We start from the raw sequence: 27,388 nt of genomic DNA, 5'->3' as shown, positions 1-27,388 counted from the left end.
GACTCTCATTCAGAATCAAACAGTTAGACTCCAAGAGTGGGAGTGGAAAGCATGTATTTTCTCTTGGAAAAGAAAAACTCTGGCTTTGGCTCTGTCTAAGATAGGTCCTAGATACTCCAAGCAATGATTCTGCCCCAACACTGACTTTTGAAGATACAACCAAACCTTTTGAAAGTTTAAATTGTTTGGACCACATTGATGACCAGAACTCATGCTGACTGCTCCTTCAACAGAGGGTTGGCCTCATATTCAACAATTGGGATGTCCAAGGCGAGCAAACATGCAAAAAGCTTGGTGAACATTTGGGGACCATAATACGACTCAAAGGGCAGGTCCACAAACTAGAAGTCCTGGAGATCCACATCAAAGTGAAGGAAAAATGGGGACATAAAATCATGCATCCCTAATGTCCACAGACAACAGAAAGTCAATCTGATGGAGGAAGTATTTGAAAGACCTGGTGGATTTTGTGTGAAGTTTTTGGCCATTTAGGCCATGAGATGAAAAATGGGGCAGATGTCCCTTTTAGTTTGGGGACTGTGAAAAGATTTGAGTAGGACCTAATACATCTTTCCACCACTGGAACTGGAGCAATAACTCCTTTTACAAAAGACCTTCAAAGGTTGCATGGAGGTCTACTAATCTGTGCATTAACTCAGAGAGGAGGTGGATCTTCCCTGCTTGAGGTTTATGCTTTTTTGCTGGGGAAGGTAAGTACTCTTACCCTCAGTGATATCCTAGAAAAGAGTGTCCAAGGAAGCTTCAAAGAGATGAATTTTTGCATGCATGCTCCACAGACAAACGTTTGAGCCAAAGAGTTCTTGGCATATTCACTGTTAAAACAATTAATACAAGAAAAAAGATGGAAGACTTCTAACCCATTCATGCAGTAGCCTAGGGCTGCTGGCATGAACTCTAAATACTGTACAAACGGGGAAACAGTTAGAAGAGAACAGGAACTCTTCTTATGGCCCCAATTCTAGTGGGGTTCTTAAAAACAGGTACAACCTCCATTTGGGTTCATTAGTGCTTTATAACACAGGGTCCATGCCAGGAATGGCCCACTTCCACATAAAAGTCTTGGTTATTGGGCTGCTGAACATTTGGTAGGTGTGAACAAATTATTTGAAGTCTCTCAGTCCCCATAAAGGGTGTATTAGCCTAGTGAGTGCACCTGAAAGGTCTTGGTAGGGCCTCTAAGGGATGCTAGACAGGTAGCAGCACTGATAGAAGCTGCAGGCTGATCTTCCAATTTCATAGTGGTGGGTATCATTATAAGCCAAAATGGACTCCTTAAACCTGGGAGTAAATGGCAGTGTCCCACAATTCCTCAGGGGCATTATCATCCCTGAAGGATTTCTGAGACTAAATAGCAGATACAGACTCTGCGGCAGAAGGCACAGAGGCTGCTAAGGCTCCAGGCAAACCATGTGTCTGTGTTCAGTCAGCATTTCACAAAGTCACCAAATAAACATAAGAATAGTCTCTCTGATGTGTTGTTAAAGTTAATTATTCATGGAAAAAAAACTTCAAGCAATTTAGCTTTGGCATTTACAGTATATGATAGCCAATTAATAACCATTTATTAGGAGTAATGTTTTAGGTCAAGCAATATCTCCAGAACAATTATGGACTCCTGGTAATTCTCTCTTTCCTAAACTGCATTCTTATTCCAGGCCAACAACTCAGAAAGTATAAAAATTTTTGGTCACCACTGAAGCCTCATCTTGGAACATGTGAAAAAGATGGCTCCAGGAACAACTAATTTGTCATGGTAGTAAACATATTTGCTACACTTGTTATGGATATGAGAAATATATTACATTAAAAACAACATAACTAAATAAATATCTGATAAATATGTTTGTTTTTTTTTTTTTTTTTTACCTGGTGAATTAACCAATGGTTGGAAATTTCAGGTCGACCTCGATCTCTGAGGACATTATCCTTCATGCTTTCAACACATGGGTGCTCTCTTACTTTGGTTCCAAATGGAGGTTCATAATCTTTTACTTCTACAAAAAAAAAAAGCAAATGATGTAATATTTGTTGTTATTTTTCAAATGTGCGTAAGACTTTTTTATATGTAATATGTGTTTCCTGAGACTTATAAAAGTTGTGATGTTAAGAGCCGTTTCACACTATTACGACTTGCCAGGCGACTTGGTCAGCCTGGCAAGTCGTGCACCGTCGGGTCCATTGAGTAGTACAGGACCGGTTCTAATAGGAGCGACACAAGTCGCTCCGACTTATAAAAAGGGTCCTGTACTACTTCGGGGTGACCTGGAGGCGACTTGCATAGACATTCATTTTATGAAGTCCGTGCAAGTCGCACCGAAGTCGCGGTGCACGCGACTTCACAGGTCGCCCCCTAAGTCGGAGCGACCTAATGTGAACGGGGGCTTAATCCCAATCTGAATGTGGATGAGTATTGTAAGTATGCCACAACAAAAGGCAATCTTTATTCTAACCATTAGAACAATGTCAATATTATGCAGCGGTAGGCTGTATTGTAAAACTATAAAGTTAGTGCCTGGGCTGTGCGTACTGTTCACAGCCCTAATCACCACCGATCCAATAACTAATGCAAGGCTGTACTTGCAAGCTGCAAATCCACTCTGTCTAAAGTTGATCATACACAGATAAAATATTGTTCTGATGGTGACCCTGTCAACACCGCTCAGCTCGACAAAATAAATATTTTTAACTCAATTTTGTTGAAGAAGCCAGGCAGAAAAATGATTGGCAGAGCAGTATCTACATCTAATCAGATACAAACACTGATGATGAAAGAAAAAGGTCTGGATGGCTACACTACTGCGCAAATCAGCTTTATTTAGAAACTTTTGTTGGTGGGTTCTTTTCTTTTTCCTTTGTCCTGATTGCCCTGTTAGTTTTCACCTGTGGATAGGATATTGATTATTTTTAATGAGTGGGTCTGACACCGGTGGTTGAGATTGCTAGTGTAGTGCTATTTGTACTGGTAAACACTGACAAAAGGAAAGAAAGAGAGGGTAAAATCTAAAATGTACATTTATATTATGCCCATAACAGGAAGGAGGGAAGTGAATAAAATAGGTGCCCAGTCGTACACAGGCACTAAAAAAATAGCCTGGTAGGGGTTTTTAACCCTATCCAATGCCATTCAAAAACAGTTTCCTACGCCATCAAACAGTTTTGGTTATAGATACACATTACATAGTAAGTTTGGTTGAAAAAAGTCCATCTAATTCAACCAACATATCATGGTATACATAGCATACCTGTTACTAATCTCTCATGAAAGGTAACAAAGACACTACGGAAATAACACTAAGGCCCTGTACACTCCTGAGCATATTTCAGCTTGTAAAACGCTCATTTCTGAAGTCTTAAAACACCCAACAAGCAAAATACCATTAATTTCAATGACCCCTGCTCACATCTGAGCATTTTGTCTCCTGAAGCAAAATGCCTGAAGCTCAGAAAAGTACATGAGCTTCTATTTTGGCAGATTACAGGCATTTTTGTTAGATGTCAATGCCTGCCTCCAAACACCTGCAAAAAACGCCTGAAAAAAGCCAGAAAAAATGGCTAAAAGCGATACGCTCAGGTGTGAATGGAGCCTGAAGGTTGTCTGTCTTAAACCACAAACATTTTCTATCCTGTTCCTTTGAATTTTCTCATCACTCTGGTTGATAGTGAGCATTGATTTAACCCTACTAACTTTTAGAAAAATAAATGAACCTTCTTAAAATGAAAAGTCTTAAACAAAAATCTACTAGTGCATAGCCAGCTTTAGTGCTGATGTGCACAGACATATCTAGGGTTACGTGTCCAGGGTCCTCCCCAGGCACACAGTAATTGATGTGAAGATAAACATTTACTGGTATTGTTATTTTCATGTTTTGCGGGACCTGACAGACAAGGCAGGGCAATAATGAGTTTATTTCCCCATCAACACACTCAGTGTTGGTGGGGGAAACCCTTCTACAGAGCTATTGTATTCTGATGGCGGGGAGAGTTCTGTGCCATCAGCATACAATTATCAGTGTGGCTGGCTATAACCGGCAGCACTGATCGAGCAAATAATTCCAAGAGGCTGGCTGTACAGATGTCGATCAAGAGACGGACTGTTGTACAACCAGCCTGCTGAACTGGCTGAATTTCAAACCATCTATGGCTGATTTTAAGCTTCATGGATTAATTTAAAGTCAAAATGTATGAAATAATATGTGTGTAGATACAACACAAACACACACACAATTCATATCTTTACACATGAACAGTTTTCTAGAAACACAAAAAATTATCCCAAGAAGCATTAACATGTATTAGAATGCCTAATTTATCTTTCGTGATGCCCTACGGAGAACATTTAATTTTACGGAAAAAAAAACAGTAATTAAAATGTTTTGTGGTTACTGTCCAAATGACCTTTTAGAGGGCAAGCTTATATAATTGAAACATTTGCAAAATGTTTCAGCTTCTACTACTTTATCTAGTTTGTTATTGTAACCTCTAACTAATGCTCAGTGACAGAACAATTTACGCATCAGAGCCTTGGGGGATATGGTTCCTGTAAATATTCATACAGGCCATTCTACTGCTGAGGTCTAACGAAAATACCAAGAGGGGAGATACATTTAGCTCATGTTGTTTTGAAAAATCAAGACACTGCAGGAATTTGTTCAAGGGCTGCTGTGTAAGACGCAAAGTATAATAATTTACAATGATATGCCATGGTTACTAATGCCTTCACCTTAGATTACCTTCTTTAAAATCACAGCAAGAAATAGATACAGCTCAAGTACTGGGGAAAATGCATTCCTGCCCTATGGTCATTATAATTATTGGTTTTGTTTAGTACAATTTAAAAGCGCTAAAACTCTGCACAGCATTTATGAATTCATTTGAATAAATATGCGATAATAAAAGTAAATATTTTTTCTAAAGCATATCTAAGCCCCAAAATAAAATAAACTGTATTGCAGCTTATCAACCCTTAGATGTGGAAGCTGCATTAATTTTTTCCCCTTTATTTTCACTTGGTGATCTGGCCAGTAACATACTTCTTGTCCTCAGGTAACTCCTCTATCTCTGGTGGAGCATCAGAGACTCTTTTGGACAGCAGCACTGTCTGGGGAAGCTAGTTTAAATGCAATAGCAGATTTAGATGGACTACCAAATCAAAGCTGAGCTCCAGCTCACACTTTTGAAGCAGTAACAGAAACAGTTTATTTTCCTTTTTGGATAAAGGCTTTGCATAGATGATCAAGCTGACCATTGTAAGCACCCCTACCAGTGTTAAATGGTTTGTCTCAACCCTTTAACTGCCACCTTTCTTGGACAGTTTGATTTGTTAAAGGGAAGTTAAAAAATAAAAAGATTTACTGACAGGGCCAACAGTTGAAAAATGTACAAGGGGACTCAGAAAAACAAAAACAATTCTAGTGACAGACTACGTCATATATGTAATTCTTGATTTTGTCTTTAGTACCACCTGAAACAAAGGTTTTTTGGAATAGAGATATGTGAGGTAAAATTACTGACTTTGATTGGTCTGGTGTTGTAACCTTCTGGGCTGTTATCATTTTGTTGCACCATAAGGGCCCTTTCACACAGGCAGTTTTTTTGGCGGATCTGAATGGTCACCCCATGCATCTCTATGGGGCATCGGATGTCAGCGGAGACATGTCCGCTGACATCCGATCCGTCAAATCTGGACGGATGGAAACCCTATTTTTTCCATCCGTCCAGTGGATCGGATGGGATCTGATGAGAACGGACCGACGGTCTGTTCCCATCCGATTCCCCCATACAGATGCATGGGGACCTGACAGCTCCGCCTCCGCACACAGCACGGAGAACAGCTGTCATCCTTCTGCTCAGCATGGGATCAGCGGATTGATCCCCCACTGAGAAAAACGGAGTCCGTCCGACGGACTCCACTGTGTGAAAGAGCCCTTAAGTAAATCAATGACTCAGTCAGCATTGAACCAGAAATGTTGGAGCTCCTTAAATGTATACCTGGTCAGTTATTCACTGGAGTTGATTTACAAGAGAAGCACAAAATATTCGGTTTGCAAAGTGAATATTCAAACAGCTTAGGTAATAAGGTAAAGCTATGTTCACTTCAACTATCCAATTATGTGCAAGCAATACTCTGGGTTTTAAATTGCCCTTGCACTCAATTCAGTATTCAATATCAACACAACTTCAACTTATTTTAAGCTAAGTAAATATTAACTTTCTAAAAAAGGAGTGATAAAAGATATTTATGCCTCTACCCACTCACCCAGCACTCAGAAAAAAACATATATATATATATATATATATATATATATATATATATATATATATATATATATATATATATTATATATTATTGTTCTTATATTAGATGATATTGAAAAAGCTGCTGCTATACACCACATTTAATAATCAACACCACATGTGTTACACTCCCCAAACAAAGGAACCAATCCACCGGAAGAAAAAACACATTAGCAGGGCTACATACAGTCCTTATAATATTCAAGGAGATTTTGGATCAATTATTAGTTTAATGAAGTTCCTTAACGTACAGTCCTTGTCCTTCACTGTTGTATTAATAAATCACACCATGTGCCTTCACCACACCATTCGTGATTCCCCTTAGGCAATGAACACTCACCAGAAGAACATTATACACTGCGCCTTTAAGAATAATAATCAGGTCACTGGTTCCACTACACCACACACTTCCAGAGAATTCTAAACCTCCTTCCTGTTAGTTTCAATCCATCTCGTGGTGTTGTTCAAAAATTAGAATCCAGAACTTCAATTCACTCCCAACAACATGGTTTTCAATTCAGTAACTCCAAAGTTGTTCCAGGAAAGAGACTGGAAGTACTACAGCTATGGCATCAGCTCACTAGCCAGGCGACCAACAGAAGGAGGACAGCAACTTCCTACTTCCAGTCTCTTCCCTGGAACAAGTTTGGAGTAACTTAATTGAAAACCATGTTGTTGGGAGTGAATCGGAGTTTTAGATTCTAATTTTTGAACAACACAACGAGATGGAGTAAAACTAACAGGAAGGAGATTTAGCATTCTCTGGAAGTGTACGGTGTAGTGGAACCAGTGACCTGATGATTATTTCTTAAAGGCACAGTGTATAATGTTTTTCTGATGAGTGTTTGTTGCCTAAGGGGAATCACAAATATTGTGGTGAAGGCGCATGGTGTGATTTATTAATACACCGGTGAAGGACAAGGACTGTACATTAAAGAACTCCATTGAACTAATAATTGATCCAAAATCTCCTTGGAGATTATAAGGACTGTATGTAGCTCTGCTAATGTGTTTTTTCTTCCGCTGGATTGGTTCCTTTGTTTGGGGAGTGTAACACATGTGGTGTTGATTAAACATTAATTTTGTTAATTGAAAACTCTCTGCTCCTTTAGTAAATCAACTCAAAAAATATAAAAGCATGGACAAAGATGAGACATGTTAGACTTTCAAATACCAGCTGGAGATGGCAGTGCCCATATTTAATTTCTGACAGATACCCTTTAAGGCCCAACCCCGGGCTTCATTAATGCCCCAGTTGCCCCCTACCCTCTGGAGGCAACTTTTTTTTTCAACTGTTTTCGAATTCAAATTTTTTCAAATTTATTTTAGCTACAAGGGATTACACATTGCTAGTGTTGTTAACAATAATTCCGGTCTTGAATTAACAGGTAAAATATAATATCAGAACATGGTTCACCGTAGGAAAGATGGCTTATAGGAGCAAAAAAGAAGAAAATGGTCGCACACCACCACGGAATCCAATGAAGAAAAGTTCCTTTATTCACATAAGTGGTACAAGTTACAGCAGTGTAGGACAGTAGACACGTTTCACACAACTGCTACATGCTTGTTCACTACCGTAGTGAACTGGACTGCTAGTGAACCGTAGTGAACACGACTGCTACATGCTTGTTCACTCGTAGTGAACAAGCACATAGCAGACGTGTGAAACGTGTCTACTGTCCTACCCTGCTGTACTTTGTACCACTTATGTTAATAAAGGAACTTTTCTTCATTGTATTCCATGGTGGTGTGCGACCATTCTCTTCTTTTATGCTTCTCCTGGTGGTGAGCCGAGGTTCAGCACCCACCTTGAATTGTGGACTTTGACTAGCCTGAGCGGTGTTATCTCCCTTCATTGTTATAGGAGTAAAAACAATGAGTATACAGTGAAAAACCGGGTTACCAAATTTGCTGGGAACAAAATGACTGGTGTGGTTGGAGAGATGAAGAGTGTTAGAACCAGTAAAAACATATGTCGCAGGCAGGGGGAGAATGTAATATTTTGCTGAAAAAGTTTCATATTATCAAAGAGACAGAAAAAGAGATAAGGGAGTAAAGGAAGAGGAGAGAAGTGAAGTAGGGAGAAAAGATAAAAAAAGGAGGCGTGGGGGGTGTTTGGGAGTGTAGCAGAGGCATAAATGGTCACCGCAACCATGTCTACATAAGACTAGGTGCAAGGAGCTCCACTTATCTCTCGGAGAAAGTAAATTGAGTCCAGTAGAACTACGTTTTGCTGAAACAGGCCTCTTTTTCCTGAAGGACGAGGTGAGATTCTCCATATGCCTAATTTATTTCACTGCTTCGATGATGGTAAAGCTTTGCATTTCATTTTTTTTTTAAATGCCAAGCATGTTATACGTTCCTGCTCTGTGCATTAGTTTTGCCCAGAGAAGCCCTGATCCTCCTCTTCTCAGGTCCCCCTGTCGTGTGCCTCCATAGCAAACCACTTGTGCGTGCTCACTTCTGAGCCAGCTCTATGTGTCCATTGACACACAGAGCATGGCTTGCCCCCCCCCAATAGCTCCCCCTGCTTCCCCACTGTCCAATGGAGAGAGAAAGAGGCACGTCACTGGATCAAGATGGGGCTCAGGTAAGTATAAGGGGGAGGAGCTGGGGGTGTGTGGCATGTGAAAGGCCATTATTAAGTTTTTACAATGCAAAGCCCAATAGAGCCTTGTTAAAGCAGAAACCTGAACAAATAAAATATCCTGGTTTAGGGTAGTGGGCAGAGCCCCAAAAATCATTATTTATGCCCCTGAGCAAACAGTATATCCAGAACTGCTGGTTTTTAAACCCACCATCTGCCAGCTAACAGTAAGTGAACTTTCTCGTGGGTCTCTCACTCTCACCCTTTTCCATCTGATACTTATCATTTGTCCCCTTATACACCACCTTTGTATTATGTCATCTACATTATGTTTATCCTTTTAAGTTTATCCCTTTATTTTTTTTTTATTTTTTCATTTCTTCTTGTTACTAAACAAATCTACATTATACCTGTTTTATATTTAATTCTGTACTCTTGCACTTGTTTAAATTTAGAATTGTATGCTTATTTAGTTTTCCCCTATTTTTTATATTCCAAAATGAATACAATTTATTGTAAAACAGAACTGCTGGTTTCTAGGAAATATATAGCCTAATATTATAGAATAATTTGTTCCAAACACACATTTTCATTGGTTTTTATAATAAATTTCACATGTGTTACAATTAGATTAAGCACCATTGGTAGTTTGAATGAGCTTTAAAAATAGAAAGTGATCTCCTGTATCACTAATAAACAATTTCAACAATAAAAAATAAATAAACATTGGAATAAAATAAAATTTGGATTAGCTTGTGAATTTTGCAAAATGTAATATAATATTACAACATAACAAATCTAATATTGTAGGATGCTTCTGCTGCTATATAACTCCACAAATATTTTATCTGTTCAGTTACCTCCAACTGCATTACAGCGCGATGTTATTTCCCATAATACCAGTGCCATGGAATATACATCAGTTTGTTTAAATGACTCCATGTTTTCCAAATTTATTCTGGATTCAAGGACTTCTGGGGCCATATATCTGGCAGTTCCAACCTGAAGGTAGAAACACAAATGATGTAAACATAAAATCATATGAATAATGGAAAAATTATGTTAGGCTGGCTTTACACCTTTGTATTGCCTGCATTGCCATGCATGTTACTGCAACACACAATACTGCAGCAAGCACACATTAATGAATGGCATTGCTAGTCATTCTGAAGTGCATGTGGAAGCACTAAGGGAATGGACATGCATTGCAGCACATCACAAAGCACCAATGTGTGTTGTAATGCACTATGTTGCTATTATGAATCACAGGAGAATATTAGGTAATCACTTGACCTCCGGGAGATTTACCCCCCTTCATGACCAGGCCATTTTTTGCTAAATGGCACTGTGTTATTTAACTGACAATTGTGCGGTCGTGCAACACTGTACCCAAATAAAATGCCTGTCCTTTTTTTCCCACCATAGGAACTTTCCTTTGGTGGTATTTGATCACCACTGCGTTTTTTATTTTTTGCACTATAACCAAAAAAAGACCAACAATTTTGAAAATAAAAAAACAAACAATATTTTTTACTTTTCTGCTATAAAACATATTCAATAAAAAATTTTAAAAAATCTATATTCTTAATAGATTTATTGTTTTTTTTCAAAAGTCATAGCATCTACAAACTATTTAATATATACTGGAATTTTTATTGTTTTTATTTATTTTTAATATTTTTACTAGTAATGGCAGCAATCAGCGACTTATAGCAGGACTGCGATATGGTGGTGGACATTCGGATACTAACTGACACTTTTGGGGAACCAGTGACACTAATAAAGTGATCAGTGCTAAAAATATGTACTGTCACTGTACTAATGACACTGGCTGGGAAGGGGTTTTTCTTTTTTTCTTGGGAAATCAAAGGGTTAAATGTGTGCCTAGCCAGTGTTTATGTGTACATTGTGTGGTGCTTTTACTAGGGGAAGTAAAAGATTTTATTACCTGCTTTGTGGGAAAAGTAAATTGATTGCTTCCCTGCTGACAGGACAGGGCTCTGCCTTGTTTACATAGGCAGAGCCCTGTCCTGTAACGATCGCTGCATGTCGGCGGTAATCTATTGGCCTGCACCCTGTGATTGACATCTGTTGTGTTTAATCACAGTGCGGCCAGGTCGCCGGTGGCCATCTCCCTACCCAGAAGTGTCAGATCACGTACTAGGTACATGATCTGGCGCAGTCAAGCCGTCTTGCCACCGTAGCAGTTAAGGTATAAACACTTTTTTTGGATTAAGTAGAGAGGAATTAGAGCTTCTTTCCTTTTTTTTTTTTTTTTTGTCTGTCCCCTTATTAGGGAGATTCGTCCTCTCTATTTGTCCTATTTACTCCCACCATAGAGAGAGAAAGTGAAAGAAAAGCCAAACATTTAGATGTCACTAGAACAAAAACAGAGAGGAAATATTCCATAGGGGACACTAGTTCCTGTGACCCTGATGACAACTAGAGATTCTCTCACTTCAAAGTGGTAGTAAAGCCCTTGTAATGATTTATACCTACAGGTAAGCCTATAAGGCTTACCTGTAGGTACAGTAAATATCTCCTAAATGTTCACCATTTAGGAGATATTTACTTTAACAGCGCCGGTGATGTCACCGGCGGAAGCTCGCTGCTCTCTTAAAGGACGGTATGCCATCCATAGAGAGAGCCATGCCACAGCCCGGAAACCAGGAAGGAAGACTGGGTGAGGATGGAAGCCCCAGGGGAGCTGTAACATCACTCTGCTGGAGGGCTTCATTTTTAGGTAAGTCTTTCCTAATGTGCTAGTATGCGATGCATCTAACTAGCAGGGAGAATCATTTTTTTGTTGTCTTCTTTTGCGGTTTACTACCGCCTTTCTCTTACTTTCTGTTTTGGCTGTGAATGGAAATCTCCCCAATGGTACATAGATGGTAAAAAAGAAAAAAATACAGGGGTTACAAACCTCCCTTACTCAAAAATGAAATAAAAGTTTGGCCGTTTGGCCTTTAGTTCTACTTTATTATTGTAGATCAAAAACATAAGTATAGCCAAAAAAAGTTTGGCCATTCAACTCTTTTACACAGTGCAGGGTAATGTGAGGCATGCAGTATAATATTGTGTGCACATTAACATATTGCAGTGCACTACAAAAGCCCAAACTCTTCTTTCCTAGCAGCCTGCTTAAGATGAGGACCAGTAGGGTTGATTTAATAAAACTGGAGAGTTCAAAATCTGGTGCAGCTTTTCAAATAAATCAGCTTCCAGATTTTTTTCTTTTTGTCAAAGCTTAATTGAACAAGCTGAAGTTAGAAGATGATTGGCTACTATGAACAGCTTCACCAGATTTTGCACTTTCCAGTTTTAGTAAATCAACCCCACTGTTTTCTAAGTGAGAGCTGCAGCCTCTCTAAAGCTGTTCGCACTACTGTGCGTCAAACATCATTCCATACGCTGCCTTCTGATTAGATTATAAAATGGACGTGGGTTTAGATTCTCTGATGTTGATGAAAATTTGCAGAGCCAGCTTATTTACTTCCACTCAACATTAAAAATAATTCTGGAAGCAGCACCACTTCAATAAATAGTTACACAGTTGGTAAGGTTGAATAAAGACACCAATCCATTAAGTTCAAAGTGTGGGCGTATAGAAAAAAACATAGGAGGCGGCGCACCAGCCTAGTGCATTACTGAATTACTATTTATTGGACTAAAAATAGATACCATAATACTCACAAAAGGAGAATTAACACAGGTGTAACATGAATCAATTGCCACCTGATGCATCACCTTCACATTGGGTGCAGCTGACACGTTTCGAAGGACAAGCCCTCTTCGTCAGAGCTAACCAAATCCCATATGCTACAAGACATATATAGTATGGTGTAGATGGGCTCACACTCACCTTTAATTAGGGGGAGGGCACACAAACAATCTCTACAAAGATTAATCTTTACAGGGGAGCCATCATGGACCTCAAAGCCAGGTTTAAAAAAAAAAAAACCTCACACAAATAGCCCACACACCCCCTGTGTGGGTGTCTGTATTTTCATGGAAAAGGAAGTTTGACTTCTGTACCTTATATCAGTTTTATCATTTTGACAAAAGGATGTACATGTCACATCTAGCATTAGAATAATGTCATCCTGCTATTTTATCCAACAAGCTAATAAGTGTTTCTATTTTTGTGTCTCTGTTGGTGAGATTTTTTGCTTCCTATTCAAGTAACATGGGGGCAGGAAGTGAGAGGAAATCTAATCTACACAGACTGAAGTGTATATAATTGTTAGAATGTCTGTCAGAATTTTATTATACTTTGTCCTCATTATGGATATTTTCCCCTTTACTTTCTTCCCAGGTAACACCCCATGTGTCAGGTTATGACAGGGATACCTCTGGGCTCCAGACCTATAGAAGGGACTCATACTACACTGTATGCAAATAAAAGTAATCAAGGAGTGCTTTAACCATTAAGGACAATGCCTGATGCACACCACACTTTTTATACAGTATTTGATTTCCCATACCATTTTCAGACCTACCTGCCCGCTGTTAGCAAGATCATCCACTGAAAGAGATGGATCCAGCCAGAGTGATAATCCAAAGTCACATAAACAACAGGTGAGATCACTTTTAACAAGTATATTTGAGCTTTTCAAGTCTCTATGTACTATTGGGGTCTTTGGTCTTCCACACGGTGTGTGGTCACTATGTAAGTGGGCAACCCCACGAGCCAAAGAGCCACCAAGTAGTAGGAGGTCTTCCCAACTAATGATATGTCTTGTTAAGTATTCCTGTAAATTGCCTTTGGAGTGAAAAGCAGTGATTAACCAGTATTGCTTTCCAATATCTGTTTTCCTCTCTTCGGCAGTCAAAAACTGTAAAACATTTTCGTGTTTGAGATTTATATCTGAAAAGATTTCTTTCTCCATTTTCCAAGATGCATATTCTTCATAAGGAAAAATTTTGACTGCCACTGTTTCAAACTGGTCTGAAGTATTCTGTTTAAGTTTGGCTTTGTAAACTTCAGCAAATCTTCCCTTTCCAACCAAGGTGTCCAATTCAATGGGAAGAAGTTCAGTGTTGTGATTTAGGTTGTTGGCACATGTTGAACTTATATCTGAACGGTCATCATCTAACATAATGGAACATTCCATATTAGGATGTTTGATACATTTTTGGTTACCGTCCCACTTCTTGTCAAGCTTATTTTTTCTATGAATTCGGTAACAATAAAAAATGAAGATTACTGCAACTGCAATCACAACTGGTGGAAGAAGACTTGCCAGGGCAACAATAGTTGTGTCAACGCCTCCAGGATTTCTCAATTCTAAAAACAAAATCATGTGTTAGGAAAAGGAATGACTAAGAATGCTTTGACATAATTCAGTATGTTATATGCTTTAGTGACACATGACTTTAAAGTGAACCTATGCTCCACTTAAAAAATTTAAAAACAAAGTTCTGCCTAAGAGCGGACACCAGGATGTGCATGCTATTACCATTATAATGCATAACAGTTCATCTGTGTCTCTCTGGTTTATTTTCCCTTTATTCTTGAGGTCAAATTTTCACTGAAATCACTGCTAAGCTCTATCCAGTGAGCATGCGCTTTCTGGTCAATGAGGCACTCTCATTGCACCATGAAAAGGCAATTGTAAGGGCTAAGCCTTGACCTTAAGTACAGAGTGTAAAAGTGGTCAATATGAACTTAAAATAAAAGTCGGGAAAGGAGAACAGTTTTGTGTACTCAACATTTTCAAAATATGATCAGTTCTGGTGTTATTTACAATAATAATGTCTATATTCCCATCACACACTTTCCTGAATAAGGCTTGGGAGTAATGGGTGTTGAAGCAACAAACAGTTGAAACTGGAGACATCACAGATCAAATGCACATATTCAACAGCACACCACAGATCATTGAATAATGTCTGAAATCTTTATTGAAGAATGATCACATCTGTGATGTGATCGTTCTTCAATAAAGATTTCAGACATTATTCAATGATCTGTGGTGTGCAGTTTTGTATAATAAAGTGGAGAAGAGTTAGAACTTCTGTCAGGTCTTTTCATATATTTCTGATGGTGACCACTGTCACCAGAATAATGGAGAGCATACCTTTGACTGGAGACAACTGTTAGGAGGAGGGGCCTCCCCTCACCTTGGGAAGATCTCTACTCATTTACTACTTTGACACTGTTCAAAACTAAAAAGTGCTTGAAGTTGAAAATTGGAAAATCTTTGTGATCATTTAGCAACTGCTGCCCCTTCTCCATAGAAATGCAATACACCTTTGACCATATACAGTTGTGCTCAAAAGTTTGCATATCCTGGCAGAAATTGTGACATTTTGGCATTAATATTAAAAATGTGACTGATCATGCCAAAAGCTGTGTTTTATTTAGGGGTGGTGATCATATAAAGCCATTTATTATCACATAGTTGGCTCCTTTTTAATTGATAATGATAACAGAATTCACCCAAATTGCCCTCATCCAAAGTTTACATACACTGCAATGTTTGGCCTTGGTTCAGGCACACAAAGTGACACACACAGGTTAAAATGTCAATTAAAGCTTAATTTTCCACATCTGTGGCTTTTTAAATTGCAATTAGTGTCTGTGTATAAATAATCAATGAGTCTGTTAGCTCTCACATGGATGCAGTGAGCAGGCTATATGGGGAGCAGAAAAGAACTGTCAAAAAACCTGCATAACAAGGTAAGGGAACATTATAAAGATGGAAAAGGATATAAAAGGTATCCAAAGCCTTTAATATGCCAGTCTGTGCTGTTCAATCACTTATTAGGCAGTGGAAAAGTTGTGGATCTCCTGATACCAAGCCAAGGTCAGGTAGACCAAGAGGAATTGCAGCCACAACTGCCAGAAGAATTGTTTGGGATGCAAAGAAAAACCCACAGGTAACCTCAGGAGAAATAAAGGCTACTCTGGAAAAAGATGGTGTGGTTGTTTCAAGGAGAACAAAGATCGATACAAAAATGAGCTGCATGGTTGAGTTGTAAGAAAGAAGCCTTTGTTGTGCCAATGTCACAAAAAAGCCCGGTTACAATATGTCAGACTACACCTTGACATGCCTCACAGCTTCTGGCACACTGTAATCTGGAGTGACGAGACCAAAATAGAGCTTAATGGTCACAACCATAAGCGCTATGTTTGAAGAAGGGTCAACAAGGCCTATTGCGAGAAGAATACCATCCCTATTGTGAAGCATGGTGGTGGTTCACCAATGTTTTGGGGGGGTGTGAGCTCTAAAGGATACTCTTGGACTTTCCACTGTGTCAATGATCCTAATCACAAAGCCAAGTTGACCCTCCAGTGGTTACAGCAGAAGGAAGGTTCTGGAGTGGCCATTACAATCTCCGGACCTTAATATCATCGAGTCACTGTGGGGAGAGCTCAAATGTGCGGCTCATACAAGACAACCATGCAGGTTCATGCAAAATAACCAAAGACTTTGCATTCCCTGGAGGCATTTTGCCAAGACGAATTGGCAGCTATACCATCTGCAAGAATTTGGGGCCTCATAGACAACTATTACAAAAGACTGCGCGCTGCCATTGATGCTAAAAAGGGCAATAAACAGTATTAAGAACTAAGAGCATGCAGACTTTTGAATAGAGATAATTTAACCTGTTTAATTGTTGCCATGTTTTGTTTAATGATTGTACTTTTTTGTTATGACCTACAGTTGAATATGAATCCTATAAGAAAACTTGTGTTTTCTTTAAAAATGGTACATACTGTATATTACCAATTTTCCAAAGTATGCAAACTTTTGAGCACAACTGTATATGCACACTGTATATACACATGCATATGCCACAAGAAATTTATAGCATTGTTGGAAAACAAGCACACCACTAAGCACCACTGCCCCCTGTCTTTCCCACTGAGCACCATTGCCCCTTCTACCCCCACTGAACACCACTGCCTCCCTACCATTGTTACCTACACAAAAGCAACCTTCATACAATGGTTTCCAAGAAAACTGTGTGCAATCACTACCAAAAAATATATAGAACTAAGTTTGTATGGATTAACAATAAACATTCAACTAATGAACACACTATAAATATAATGGACTATAAATAATATTTTGATTAAGACCGTTTTTCTGTTTATCAATTTTTTAAATCTGTTTGCTGCTACTTCAATTATTTATATTTGTATAGTGTTGACATATTATGCAATCAATCCAATTTAATTTTAAAAATGAAAAACTAGAACATGCAGCAAGTAGTGCTAGTCATTACCTAATGTTTGCAGTCTGGAGTTAATGTAAGCTTGCTGCCAGGATAAATGTGAGGTAAGTGATATTTATACAGTGTATTATTTAGCTGTCTGCAGGAGCTGAGCATCGGCTTGCTGAGATTGTCTTCATTGCTGAGCACAGAAAGGAAACATCATGTCTGACACAGAAAGACCATTTGCTTCCCTGCTGCTAATAACAAGGAAAGCTGTCCAAACCTCTGTTTTCATCTATATAAAACACTAATACATGACTATATAAAAGAAGAATTGCCGCGTTCCAGCTATTGTTTATGGAATGCTTAATAATGTTTGTATGGTAGATATCTACGCCTGATTAAAGTAATTTTTTCACATCATTTTATTGGTTAAGTACATGTCCTTATATAGCTCTTATTAAAGGTTAAAGTGGTTCTAAAGGCAGAAGGTTCTTTATCTTAATGCATTCTATGCATTAAGATAAAAACCTTCAGTACGCAGCAGCGCTCCCGGCCCCCTAATACTTAAAAAACCCTTCTCAATCCAGCAATGTTGCACGAGAACCTCAACTGCCCGGGACTCTCCCTCTTAATTGGCTGAGACACAACAGGGGGAACCACTGGCTCCCATTGCTGGCAATCAAAGTCAGTGAGCCAATGAGGAGAGAGAGAGAGGGCAGGGCAAAGCTGCAGCTCTGTGTCTGAATGGATCGGCTCGGGTGCCCCAATAGCAAGCTGCTTGATGTGGGGGCACTCAGTAGGAGGGAGGGGCCAGGAGCGCCGGTGAGGGACCTGCGAAGGGGAGGATCTGGGCTGCTCTGTGCAAAAAAAAAGCACAAAGCAGGTAAGTATAACGTTTATTATTTTTAAACAAAAAAAAAAAAGACTTTAATATTACTTTACCCTAATGTAAAATTCAATTTTTTTGTGTGCTCACCAGGGAAGGAAGTAATATGAATATCTTCAGTAGACTCAGACAACAACAGGATTTTTTTTTAATTATTATTGTGGAGAAGTACTATAACTTTTTAATTGTTGTGTGCAACCTGCTCAGTTCTTGCATATTTGCCAACTGTCCTAGATTTGCCAAGCCAATCCTGCTTTCAACTTTGTTGTTTCTCCATTACAGGCTGTGTAATGGGGATCCAGCCAAAGACAAAACTATCCCTAGTGCTTGGCACCAACCACGAGATGAGGAACACCTACTCAGGGTGTCCAGACCTAGGGACAGCTGTGCTTCAGGCTGGATTCTCAGGAGCAAGCTTCTTTCCTTGCTGCTTTTCAGAGCTCAGAATCTTTGTCTGTTAGTGCCCAAAAGTATCAGGCAGTTTCCAGGACAGCCGTCAGCAGCAGGACCCCCCTCTCTTCTGCCCTGTGTCACTCATGCTGCTGAACAGATTCAATCGAGACAACATAAAATAGGTACTGAGTCCCCCAATTAAGTATCAATGCACCAATCACCCTCTGACTACCCCACTTATCACCGATGCTCCCTGTCCACTGTACGGAGCTCCACAAACCCCCCCCCCTCCATCTACTTTACAGAGTAAAAATGTCTCCTGTGCACCCCACTGAGCACCACTCCTTCCTCTCTTCCCTTTGAACATCCATGCCCACCCCTGTCCAACCTATTTAACACCAATGCCCCCTCTTCCCCCTCTAAACTCAAAAGCCCCCTCCCCCATTAAGAATCACTGCCCCTCTCTCTCCCCACCAAGAACAACTGGTGCCCCCCTGTCCACCTGGTATAGTGGTGTATATACACACATACATATATTTATATACACACCTAGCCATATATAGGTGTGATAGTAGCAGAAATATATTACTGTAAATGATTTCATTAGCGCAAGCATATATTTCTGCTACTATCACACCTATATATGTCTAGGTGTGTATATAAATATATGTATGTGTGTATATACACCACTATACACAAGTTCAGATGTTTTGCCTGCCTCAAAAGAACCCCAAAAAATGCCAAAAAAAACGCTAGCGTCAAAAAAAAAAAATGCCCAGGTGTGTTTTTGCTGGCATTTTTGGGGGGTTTTTGGAGGCAGGCAAAACATCAGAACTTGTGCACAGTACCACTATACACAAGTTCAGATGTTTTTCCTGACTGCAAAGAACCCAAAAAAATGCCTTCTATTTAACCGGCAAGGTGTTACAGCAGCGAAGCCATACTCCTGTGCTGAAAGTTTTCTAATACAAACAATCTTTTTTTTTATGGTTCTGGACATGCTACAGAGCTGAAACTTCACATGCACACTTTTTAGACCCCCCAGATCTGAAATCCAAAGTAAAAATCAAAACATCTATTTTTCTTTTTTTTTTTTCAATAATTGGCTTTTTTATCAAAAATGACAATTTTTAAAAACTTTTTTTTGTGTGATTTTGTGTCTGGGGGGTCTAAAAGGTGTACCTGTGAAGTTTCAGCTCTGTAGCATGTCCAGAACCAGAAAAAAAAAAAAGGATTGTATGTATTAGAAAACTTTCAGCTCAGGGGGTTAGCTTCTCTCCTCGGTTTTCACACCTTGCCGGTTTCAAAGCAGGCATTTTTTTGGGTTCTTTGCAGTCAGGAAAAACATCTGAACTTGTGTATAGTGGTACTGTGCACAAGTTCTGATGTTTTGCCTGCCTCCAAAAACTCCCAAAAAATGCCAGCAAAAACACACCTAAGCATTTTTTTTTTGACGCTAGCGTTTTTTTGGCATTTTTTGGGGTTCTTTTGAGGCAAGCAAAACATCTGAACTTGTGTATAGTGGTATATATACACACATAATTATATGTATATAGACATCTAGCCATATATAGGTGTGATAGTAGCAGAAATATATTACTGTAAATGATTTCATTAGCGCAAGCATATATTTCTGCTACTATCACACCTATATATGTCTATGGGTATATATACAGACATATATGTGTATATATACCCCCTATACACATGTTCAGATGTCATGTCTGACATCAAACATGTCCTCAAAAAAGCACTGGCAGTGGCAGCCCCTGCAGCATGAAAAATGCTTGGCTGGTGAGAAGCCATATTCCTGTCCCGAAGCAAGAAAGATCATTTCTCTATAGCGGTCACCCTGATATAGAAGGGTTTTGTCACCCTTCCATAGCAGTCACTGCCAGTTAACCCTACACTACACTACGGTCCCTTTACACTTAACACTTTCCCTACAGAAACTAAATTTTTGAAGCTAACTTAAGTGTAAAGGAGCACTCTAACTACACTAGATATCCCTTTCCTCACACTAATAAATGCTAAATGACACTTTTAATGTAAAATTAACAGAACTGCTTCCACTCTCTTCCATGTCCAGTATAACAATGCTAGGAATATGGCGGGGGCGATCTTATATACTGGGGGGCGTATTCACTAATGATTGGTCTAGGGACCCCCTAGTCACTCCAATCACATTCCTAGCATTCTCCTGCCCCCTCAATTGGCTTTTGCTAATGGTTCTGGTCCAATCACGGGCTTTTAAAGCCCATTTCCTGAAGCATTGCATTTTGGTCGGTTCTGGTTGCCGAATTCCGAACTTTTTGGGCAAAAAGTTCTAAATTCGGCCGAACCTCGAACACCCAATGTTCGGGCCGAACCGATGGTGGACCAGAACCGTTCGATCATCCCTACTCAACAGTAATGTAGCATGACTGTCACTGTTTGCATTTAGTAATGTAATGGTAAATGCTAATGCATATTTTTACAATTTGTGTTTTGCAGTTTTACAAAAACAAATTCTCAGTAAAGATTACAACTAGGGTTGAGCGAACACCTAGATGTCCGTGTTCGACGGGTTCGGCCGAACTTTAAAAAAAAGTCCGGGTCCGTGTCCCGGACTTTTACCGAACTTTTCCCGGACACCGAACCCCATTGAAGTCAATGGGGACCCGAACTTTAAGGCACTAAAATGGCTCTAAAACACCAAAGGAAAGGGCTAGAGTGCTGCAAATGGCAGCAAAACGTAATTAAGAGCATGGCAAGTGCTCTGCAAACAAATGTGGATAGGGAAATAACTTAAAACAACAAAAAAAAACAGAAAAATAAAACAATGTTCTTCTTCATCTCTGAAGGACGAGGCCCATATGGAGTAGGAGGGAGGTTGAGGTGGTGGTGGATGTGGCGGTGACTAGACATATGCCGGTTTTCGGTAATTCGATATATCGCGGTATTGCATAGCCACGGTATTGTTATTGTGGCATTTTTAAAATACCGAGTTTCTCTGTCAAGTCTGCCTGACTTGTGAATTGATACATTTCAGTGAGCTGGATGACTCATTCACTCACTCAGCTAACACCTTTCAGCATTAAGTCTCCTAACTATAAACAAAAATGATTACATTTGTATCTTTTCCTTCCCTCTGCCAGGGAGAAAGGAAGTTTAACCTCTTAAAGACTGGATCTTTTTCTGACACTTGCTGTTTGCAAGTTAAAATCAGTTTTTTTTTTGCTAGAAAAGTACTTAGAACCCCCAAACATTTTATATATTTTTTTAGCAGAGACCCTACAGAATAAAATGGCGATTGTTGTAATATTTTATGTCACACTGTATTTGCGCAGCAGTCTTTCAAACGCAATGATTAGACTTTAATGAATAAAAAAAAAAAAAAAAACGTAACAGTAAAGTTATCCCAATTTTTTTTTTTTTTGTTACACAGAGAATCGTGAGAGAATCGTGATCTTTATTCCAAGCTAAAAAATCGTGATTCTCATTTTGGCCAGAATCGTGCAGCTCTAATAAATATATATATACACACACACACGCCTAGCAGCCCACATTACATTATTATATAGCCATCAAGCAGTGTCTGGCCTACCTGGTGATGACTGGTCCTGGCGCTCTGATCCGATGGCCTGGTCTTTAAAGGGGCAAATCCTTGCGATCCAGAAGTGGTTAAACCTGCAGGAGGACCGGTGTTTTTATCTATTAATGACTTTACTATTGCTTTAGGCCTGGTTCACATGTATGCGGGTTGGTGGTTCACATGTATGCGGGTTGGCGGTTCACATGTATGCGGGTTGGCGGCCCACATTTGCACAGGCATAGCAGCCCATTGATTTGAACGGGCTGCTATGCCCTCATTTTCCGCAGAAAAAAGGTGCATGCAGCATTTTTTTTAAATTCAGTGGCCTTGAAATCCATCCTGCTTTTGCACCATGCGACTAACCTGCAGTTCCTGCTCTGGCAAGCTTTCTGCATTTTTTGTATACGTGGGCACGGCATTTAAAAATAAACAGTTTGCGTGTGCAGCAACGGCAGGTAAGTCGCATGGTGCAAAAGAAGGATGGATTTCATGGCCACTGCATTTTTTTAAATTCTGCATGCACCTTTTTTCAGCTGAAAACGCAGGCATAGCAGCTCAAGCCCATTCACATCAATGGGCTGCTATGCCTGTGCAAATGTGGGCCCCCAACCCGCATACATGTGAACCAGGCCTAAAGCAATAGTAAAGTCATTAATAGATAAAAACACCGGTCCTCCTGCAGGTTTAACCAATTAATGACTTTACTATTGCTTTAGGCCTGGTTCACATGTATGCGGGTTGGGGGCCCACATTTGCACAGGCATAGCAGCCCATTGATGTGAATGGGCTTGAGCTGCTATGCCTGCGTTTTCAGCTGAAAAAAGGTGCATGCAGAATTTAAAAAAATGCAGTGGCCATGAAATCCATCCTTCTTTTGCACCATGCGACTTACCTGCCGTTGCTGCACACGCAAACTGTTTATTTTTAAATGCCGTGCCCACGTATACAAAAAATGCAGAAAGCTTGCCAGAGCAGGAACTGCAGGTTAGTCGCATGGTGCAAAAGCAGGATGGATTTCAAGGCCACTGAATTTTAAAAAAATGCTGCATGCACCTTTTTTCTGCGGAAAATGAGGGCATAGCAGCCCATTCAAATCAATGGGCTGCTATGCCTGTGCAAATGTGAACCACCAACCCGCATACATGTGAACCAGGCCTAAAGCAATAGTAAAGTAATTTATAAACAACACCTCCTTCAGGTTTAACCACTTCTTGACCACAAGGATTTGCCCTCTTAATGACCAGGCCATCGGATCGGAGCCGAGCGCCAGAACCAGTTATCACCAGTTAGGCCAGACACTGCTTGATGACCTATTTTAGGCCTGGTTCACAGAGTCTGTACTGACTGACTATATAATAATGTGCATAAGTGAACCAAAGCCCCTAAATTCAGCAATGAAATTGAAGTGAGGTGGAAATTTAATAATTTAAATTTAATAATAGAATACCGTGATAATACCGTATACCGTGGCAAAACCTTAATCAATTAATCGCAGCATGAAAATCTGATACCGTCACAAGCCTAGCGGTGACATAGGCGTGCGCACAGGGTGTGCTGGGTGTGCCTGGGCACACCCTAATCACCTAGGGCACATAGCATTGCCAGTGAGGAGATGGGAAAGATCTCCCTGGGACCTGCTCTGCTCTATTTCTCCTTGCCTACAGGTACATGGCCCCGATACATTACTCTCCCTGCTGGCAAACACATGCATGTGTATTTCAACTTTGGGGTGCACACCTTAATGCAATAGGCTGCGCACACCTATGGGCGGTGTAGGTGGAAGCGGCGGTGGAGGAGGACCAGGGCCGGATTAACAGCATCATGGGCTTGGTGCTGAGGATTTTGAAGGGCCTTAAGGGCCGTGCCTTGCCATGCACCCAGAGGAGGAAGGGTGCAGCCATGCATGCCTAATTCAACATGGGATGCTGTCTCTGAAGCCCATAAACACATCCATGCATCGCCAACTGTCCCTCCTTGTCCGGCCTTCACGCTGTGTGGGGAGGTTCTGAGGGTGCTGCCTGGGGAAGCGAGCATAGAAGCCAGACTTCTGTGTTTACAAGTGACAGAAGAGCGGTAACAGTGAATATGGCCAACCCGGGGCCTATATAAAAGGTAGGGGCCTGGAGCTGCAGCTCCAATAGCCCCTACATTAATCTGGCCCTGAGGAGGAGGACGAGGTAGCCAACACTGCTTCTTTTCAAAAATTTTAAATGAGGGTACACCCCAAAAGAGTGAGAAAGAGCAAAAATGGAACAATGGGTGGGTAAGGTCGGTATCCATTGCTATTCTGCATAAGGTACGGAAAAGTCCCGTGGGATCCATGCCTGGTTCATTTTAATGAACGTGAGCTTGTCCACATTGTCTCTGGACAGGCGGCTGCGCTTGTCTGTTATAACGCCCCCAGCCGTGCTAAATACCCGTTCAGATAATACACTGGCTGCAGGGCACGCCAGCACCTCCAAGGCGTAAAGGGCAAGCTCAAGCCATGTGCCCAATTTGGAGACCCAGAAGTTGAAGGGGGCAGACCCGTCATTCACTACATGTAGGCGTGTGCACACATACTGCTCCACCATGTTGGTAAAATGCTGCCTCCTGCTAAGACGTTCCATCTGAGCTGCTGGTGCTGCTGTTTGTTGTGGCGTGCTGACAAAGCTTTTCCACATTTCGGCCATGCTAACCCTGCCTTCTGAGGTGCTGGCGGTGCCCTGGTTGCGTTGGCGACCTCCTCCTCCTCCTCCTCTGCCTTGTGCTTCCACTGTGGCCCCGCTGTCAGATGGGAATGCCAGCAGCATGGCGTCTACCAGCGTGCGCTTGTACTCGCGCATCTTGCGATCGCGCTCCAGTGAGTGAATTAAGGACGGTACGTTGTCCTTGTAACGGGGATCCAGCAGCGTGGCCACCCAGTAATCAGCACAAGTTAGAATGTGGGCAACTCGGCGGTCGTTGTGGAGACACTGCAGCATGTAATCGCTCATGTGTGCCAGGCTGCCCAGAGGCAACGAAAGGCTGTCCTCTGTGGGAGGTGTATCGTCCGTGTCCTCTGTATCCCCCCAGCCACGCACCAGTGATGGCCATGAGCTGGCCTGGGTGCCACCCTGCTGTGAACATGGTTCCATCTCCTCCTCCAGCTCCTCCTCCTCCTCATCCTCCTCATCCTCCAGAACTGTGCCCCTGCTGGACAATTGCGTCCCTGGCGTTTGCGTGTGCAGGAACCCACCCTCGGAGCCCCTTGCGAATGACTGCCCTGAAAGCCTTGGAAATGTTACCTCTTCATCCTCCTCCTCCTCCTCATCCTGTGCCACATCCTCTTCCATCATCGCCCGAATTGTTTTTTCAAGGAGGCATGGAAGTGGGATAGTTAAGCTGAGAACGGCGTCATTGCCACTGGCCATGTTGGTGGAGTACTCAAAACAGCGCAACAAGGCACACAGGTCTCGCATGGAGGCCCAGTTAAATTAAATAGCGGAATAGAAAATATGATCCAAAAAAAGTGTATGTATATCACACGTACACAACCACACTGGGCCCCAATTACTATTGTTTGTACCCCTAAAAGGCTAGATGAGGAGTAGGGGGAGTATGGAACAGGCAGCACCCTCAAACCTTCAGAAGTATGAGATGAACCCCAACAACTTGGAAAGGTGGATCTCTCTCACACGTACCGACACAGACTATCCCGCAATTCAATTGATCCTCAAAGGTTTTTATTGAATAGCGGAGTAGGAAATATGATCAAAAAAAGTGTATGTATCTCGCACGTACACAACCACACTAGGCCCCAATTACTATTGTTTGTACCCCTAAAAGGCTAGATGAGGAGTAGGGGGGGTATGGAACAGGCAGCACCCTCAAACCTTCAGAAGTATGAGATGAACCCCAACAACTTGGAAAGGTGGATCTCTCTCACACGTACCGACACAGACTATCCCCCAATTTAACTGATCCCCAAAGGTTTTTGATTAAATAGCGGAATAGAAAATATGATCCCAAAAAAGTGTATGTATATCACACGTACACAACCACACTGGGCCCCAATTACTATTGTTTGTACCCCTAAAAGGCTAGATGAGGAGTAGGGGGAGTATGGAACAGGCAGCACCCTCAAACCTTCAGAAGTATGAGATGAACCCCAACAACTTGGAAAGGTGGATCTCTCTCACACGTACCAACACAGACTATCCCCCAATTTAACTGATCCCCAAAGGTTTTTGATTAAATAGCGGAATAGAAAATATGATCCCAAAAAAGTGTATGTATATCACACGTACACAACCACACTAGGCCCCAATTACTATTGTTTGTACCCCTAAAAGGCTAGGAGTAGGGGGAGTATGGAACAGGCAGCACCCTCAAACCTTCAGAAGTATGAGATGAACCCCAACAACTTGGAAAGGTGGATCTCTCTCACACGTACCAACACAGACTATCCCCCAATTTAACTGATCCCCAAAGGTTTTTGATTAAATAGCGGAATAGAAAATATGATCCCAAAAAAGTGTATGTATATCACACGTACACAACCACACTAGGCCCCAATTACTATTGTTTGTACCCCTAAAAGGCTAGGAGTAGGGGGAGTATGGAACAGGCAGCACCCTCAAACCTTCAGAAGTATGAGATGAACCCCAACAACTTGGAAAGGTGGATCTCTCTCACACGTACCAACACAGACTATCCCCCAATTTAACTGATCCCCAGAGGTTTTTGATTAAATAGCGGAATAGAAAATATGATCCCAAAAAAGTGTATGTATATCACACGTACACAACCACACTAGGCCCCAATTACTATTGTTTGTACCCCTAAAAGGCTAGGAGTAGGGGGAGTATGGAACAGGCAGCACCCTCAAACCTTCAGAAGTATGAGATGAACCTCAACAACTTGGAAAGGTGGATCTCTCTCACACGTACCAACACAGACTATCCCCCAATTTAACTGATCCCCAAAGGTTTTTGATTAAATAGCGGAATAGAAAATATGATCCCAAAAAAGTGTATGTATATCACACGTACACAACCACACTAGGCCCCAATTACTATTGTTTGTACCCCTAAAAGGCTAGGAGTAGGGGGAGTATGGAACAGGCAGCACCCTCAAACCTTCAGAAGTATGAGATGAACCCCAACAACTTGGAAAGGTGGATCTCTCTCACACGTACCAACACAGACTATCCCCCAATTTAACTGATCCCCAGAGGTTTTTGATTAAATAGCGGAATAGAAAATATGATCCCAAAAAAGTGTATGTATATCACACGTACACAACCACACTAGGCCCCAATTACTATTGTTTGTACCCCTAAAAGGCTAGGAGTAGGGGGAGTATGGAACAGGCAGCACCCTCAAACCTTCAGAAGTATGAGATGAACCTCAACAACTTGGAAAGGTGGATCTCTCTCACACGTACCAACACAGACTATCCCCCAATTTAACTGATCCCCAAAGGTTTTTGATTAAATAGC

General features: G+C 40.9%; 1 protein-coding gene across 1 annotated transcript in view; it reads right to left on the bottom strand.

The window, feature by feature from the left end:
- TGFBR2 (transforming growth factor beta receptor 2) overlaps positions 1 to 27,388 on the bottom strand; it is a gene marked incomplete at its 5' end in the record, with an annotated part of 245,809 nt that overhangs the window by 18,386 nt on the left and 200,035 nt on the right. The window contains 3 exons of the mRNA XM_082258911.1: positions 1,888 to 2,015; positions 9,766 to 9,907; positions 13,405 to 14,192. Of these exons, the coding sequence (XP_082115037.1) occupies positions 1,888 to 2,015; positions 9,766 to 9,907; positions 13,405 to 14,192 (1,058 nt within the window). The remainder of the gene's footprint in view (positions 1 to 1,887; positions 2,016 to 9,765; positions 9,908 to 13,404; positions 14,193 to 27,388) is intronic.

Source organism: Pelophylax lessonae (genome assembly GCF_965119305.1).
Source record: "Pelophylax lessonae genome assembly, chromosome: 5".
Lineage (NCBI taxonomy): Eukaryota > Metazoa > Chordata > Amphibia > Anura > Ranidae > Pelophylax > Pelophylax lessonae.
This window is presented reverse-complemented; position numbering and strand designations above follow the sequence as displayed.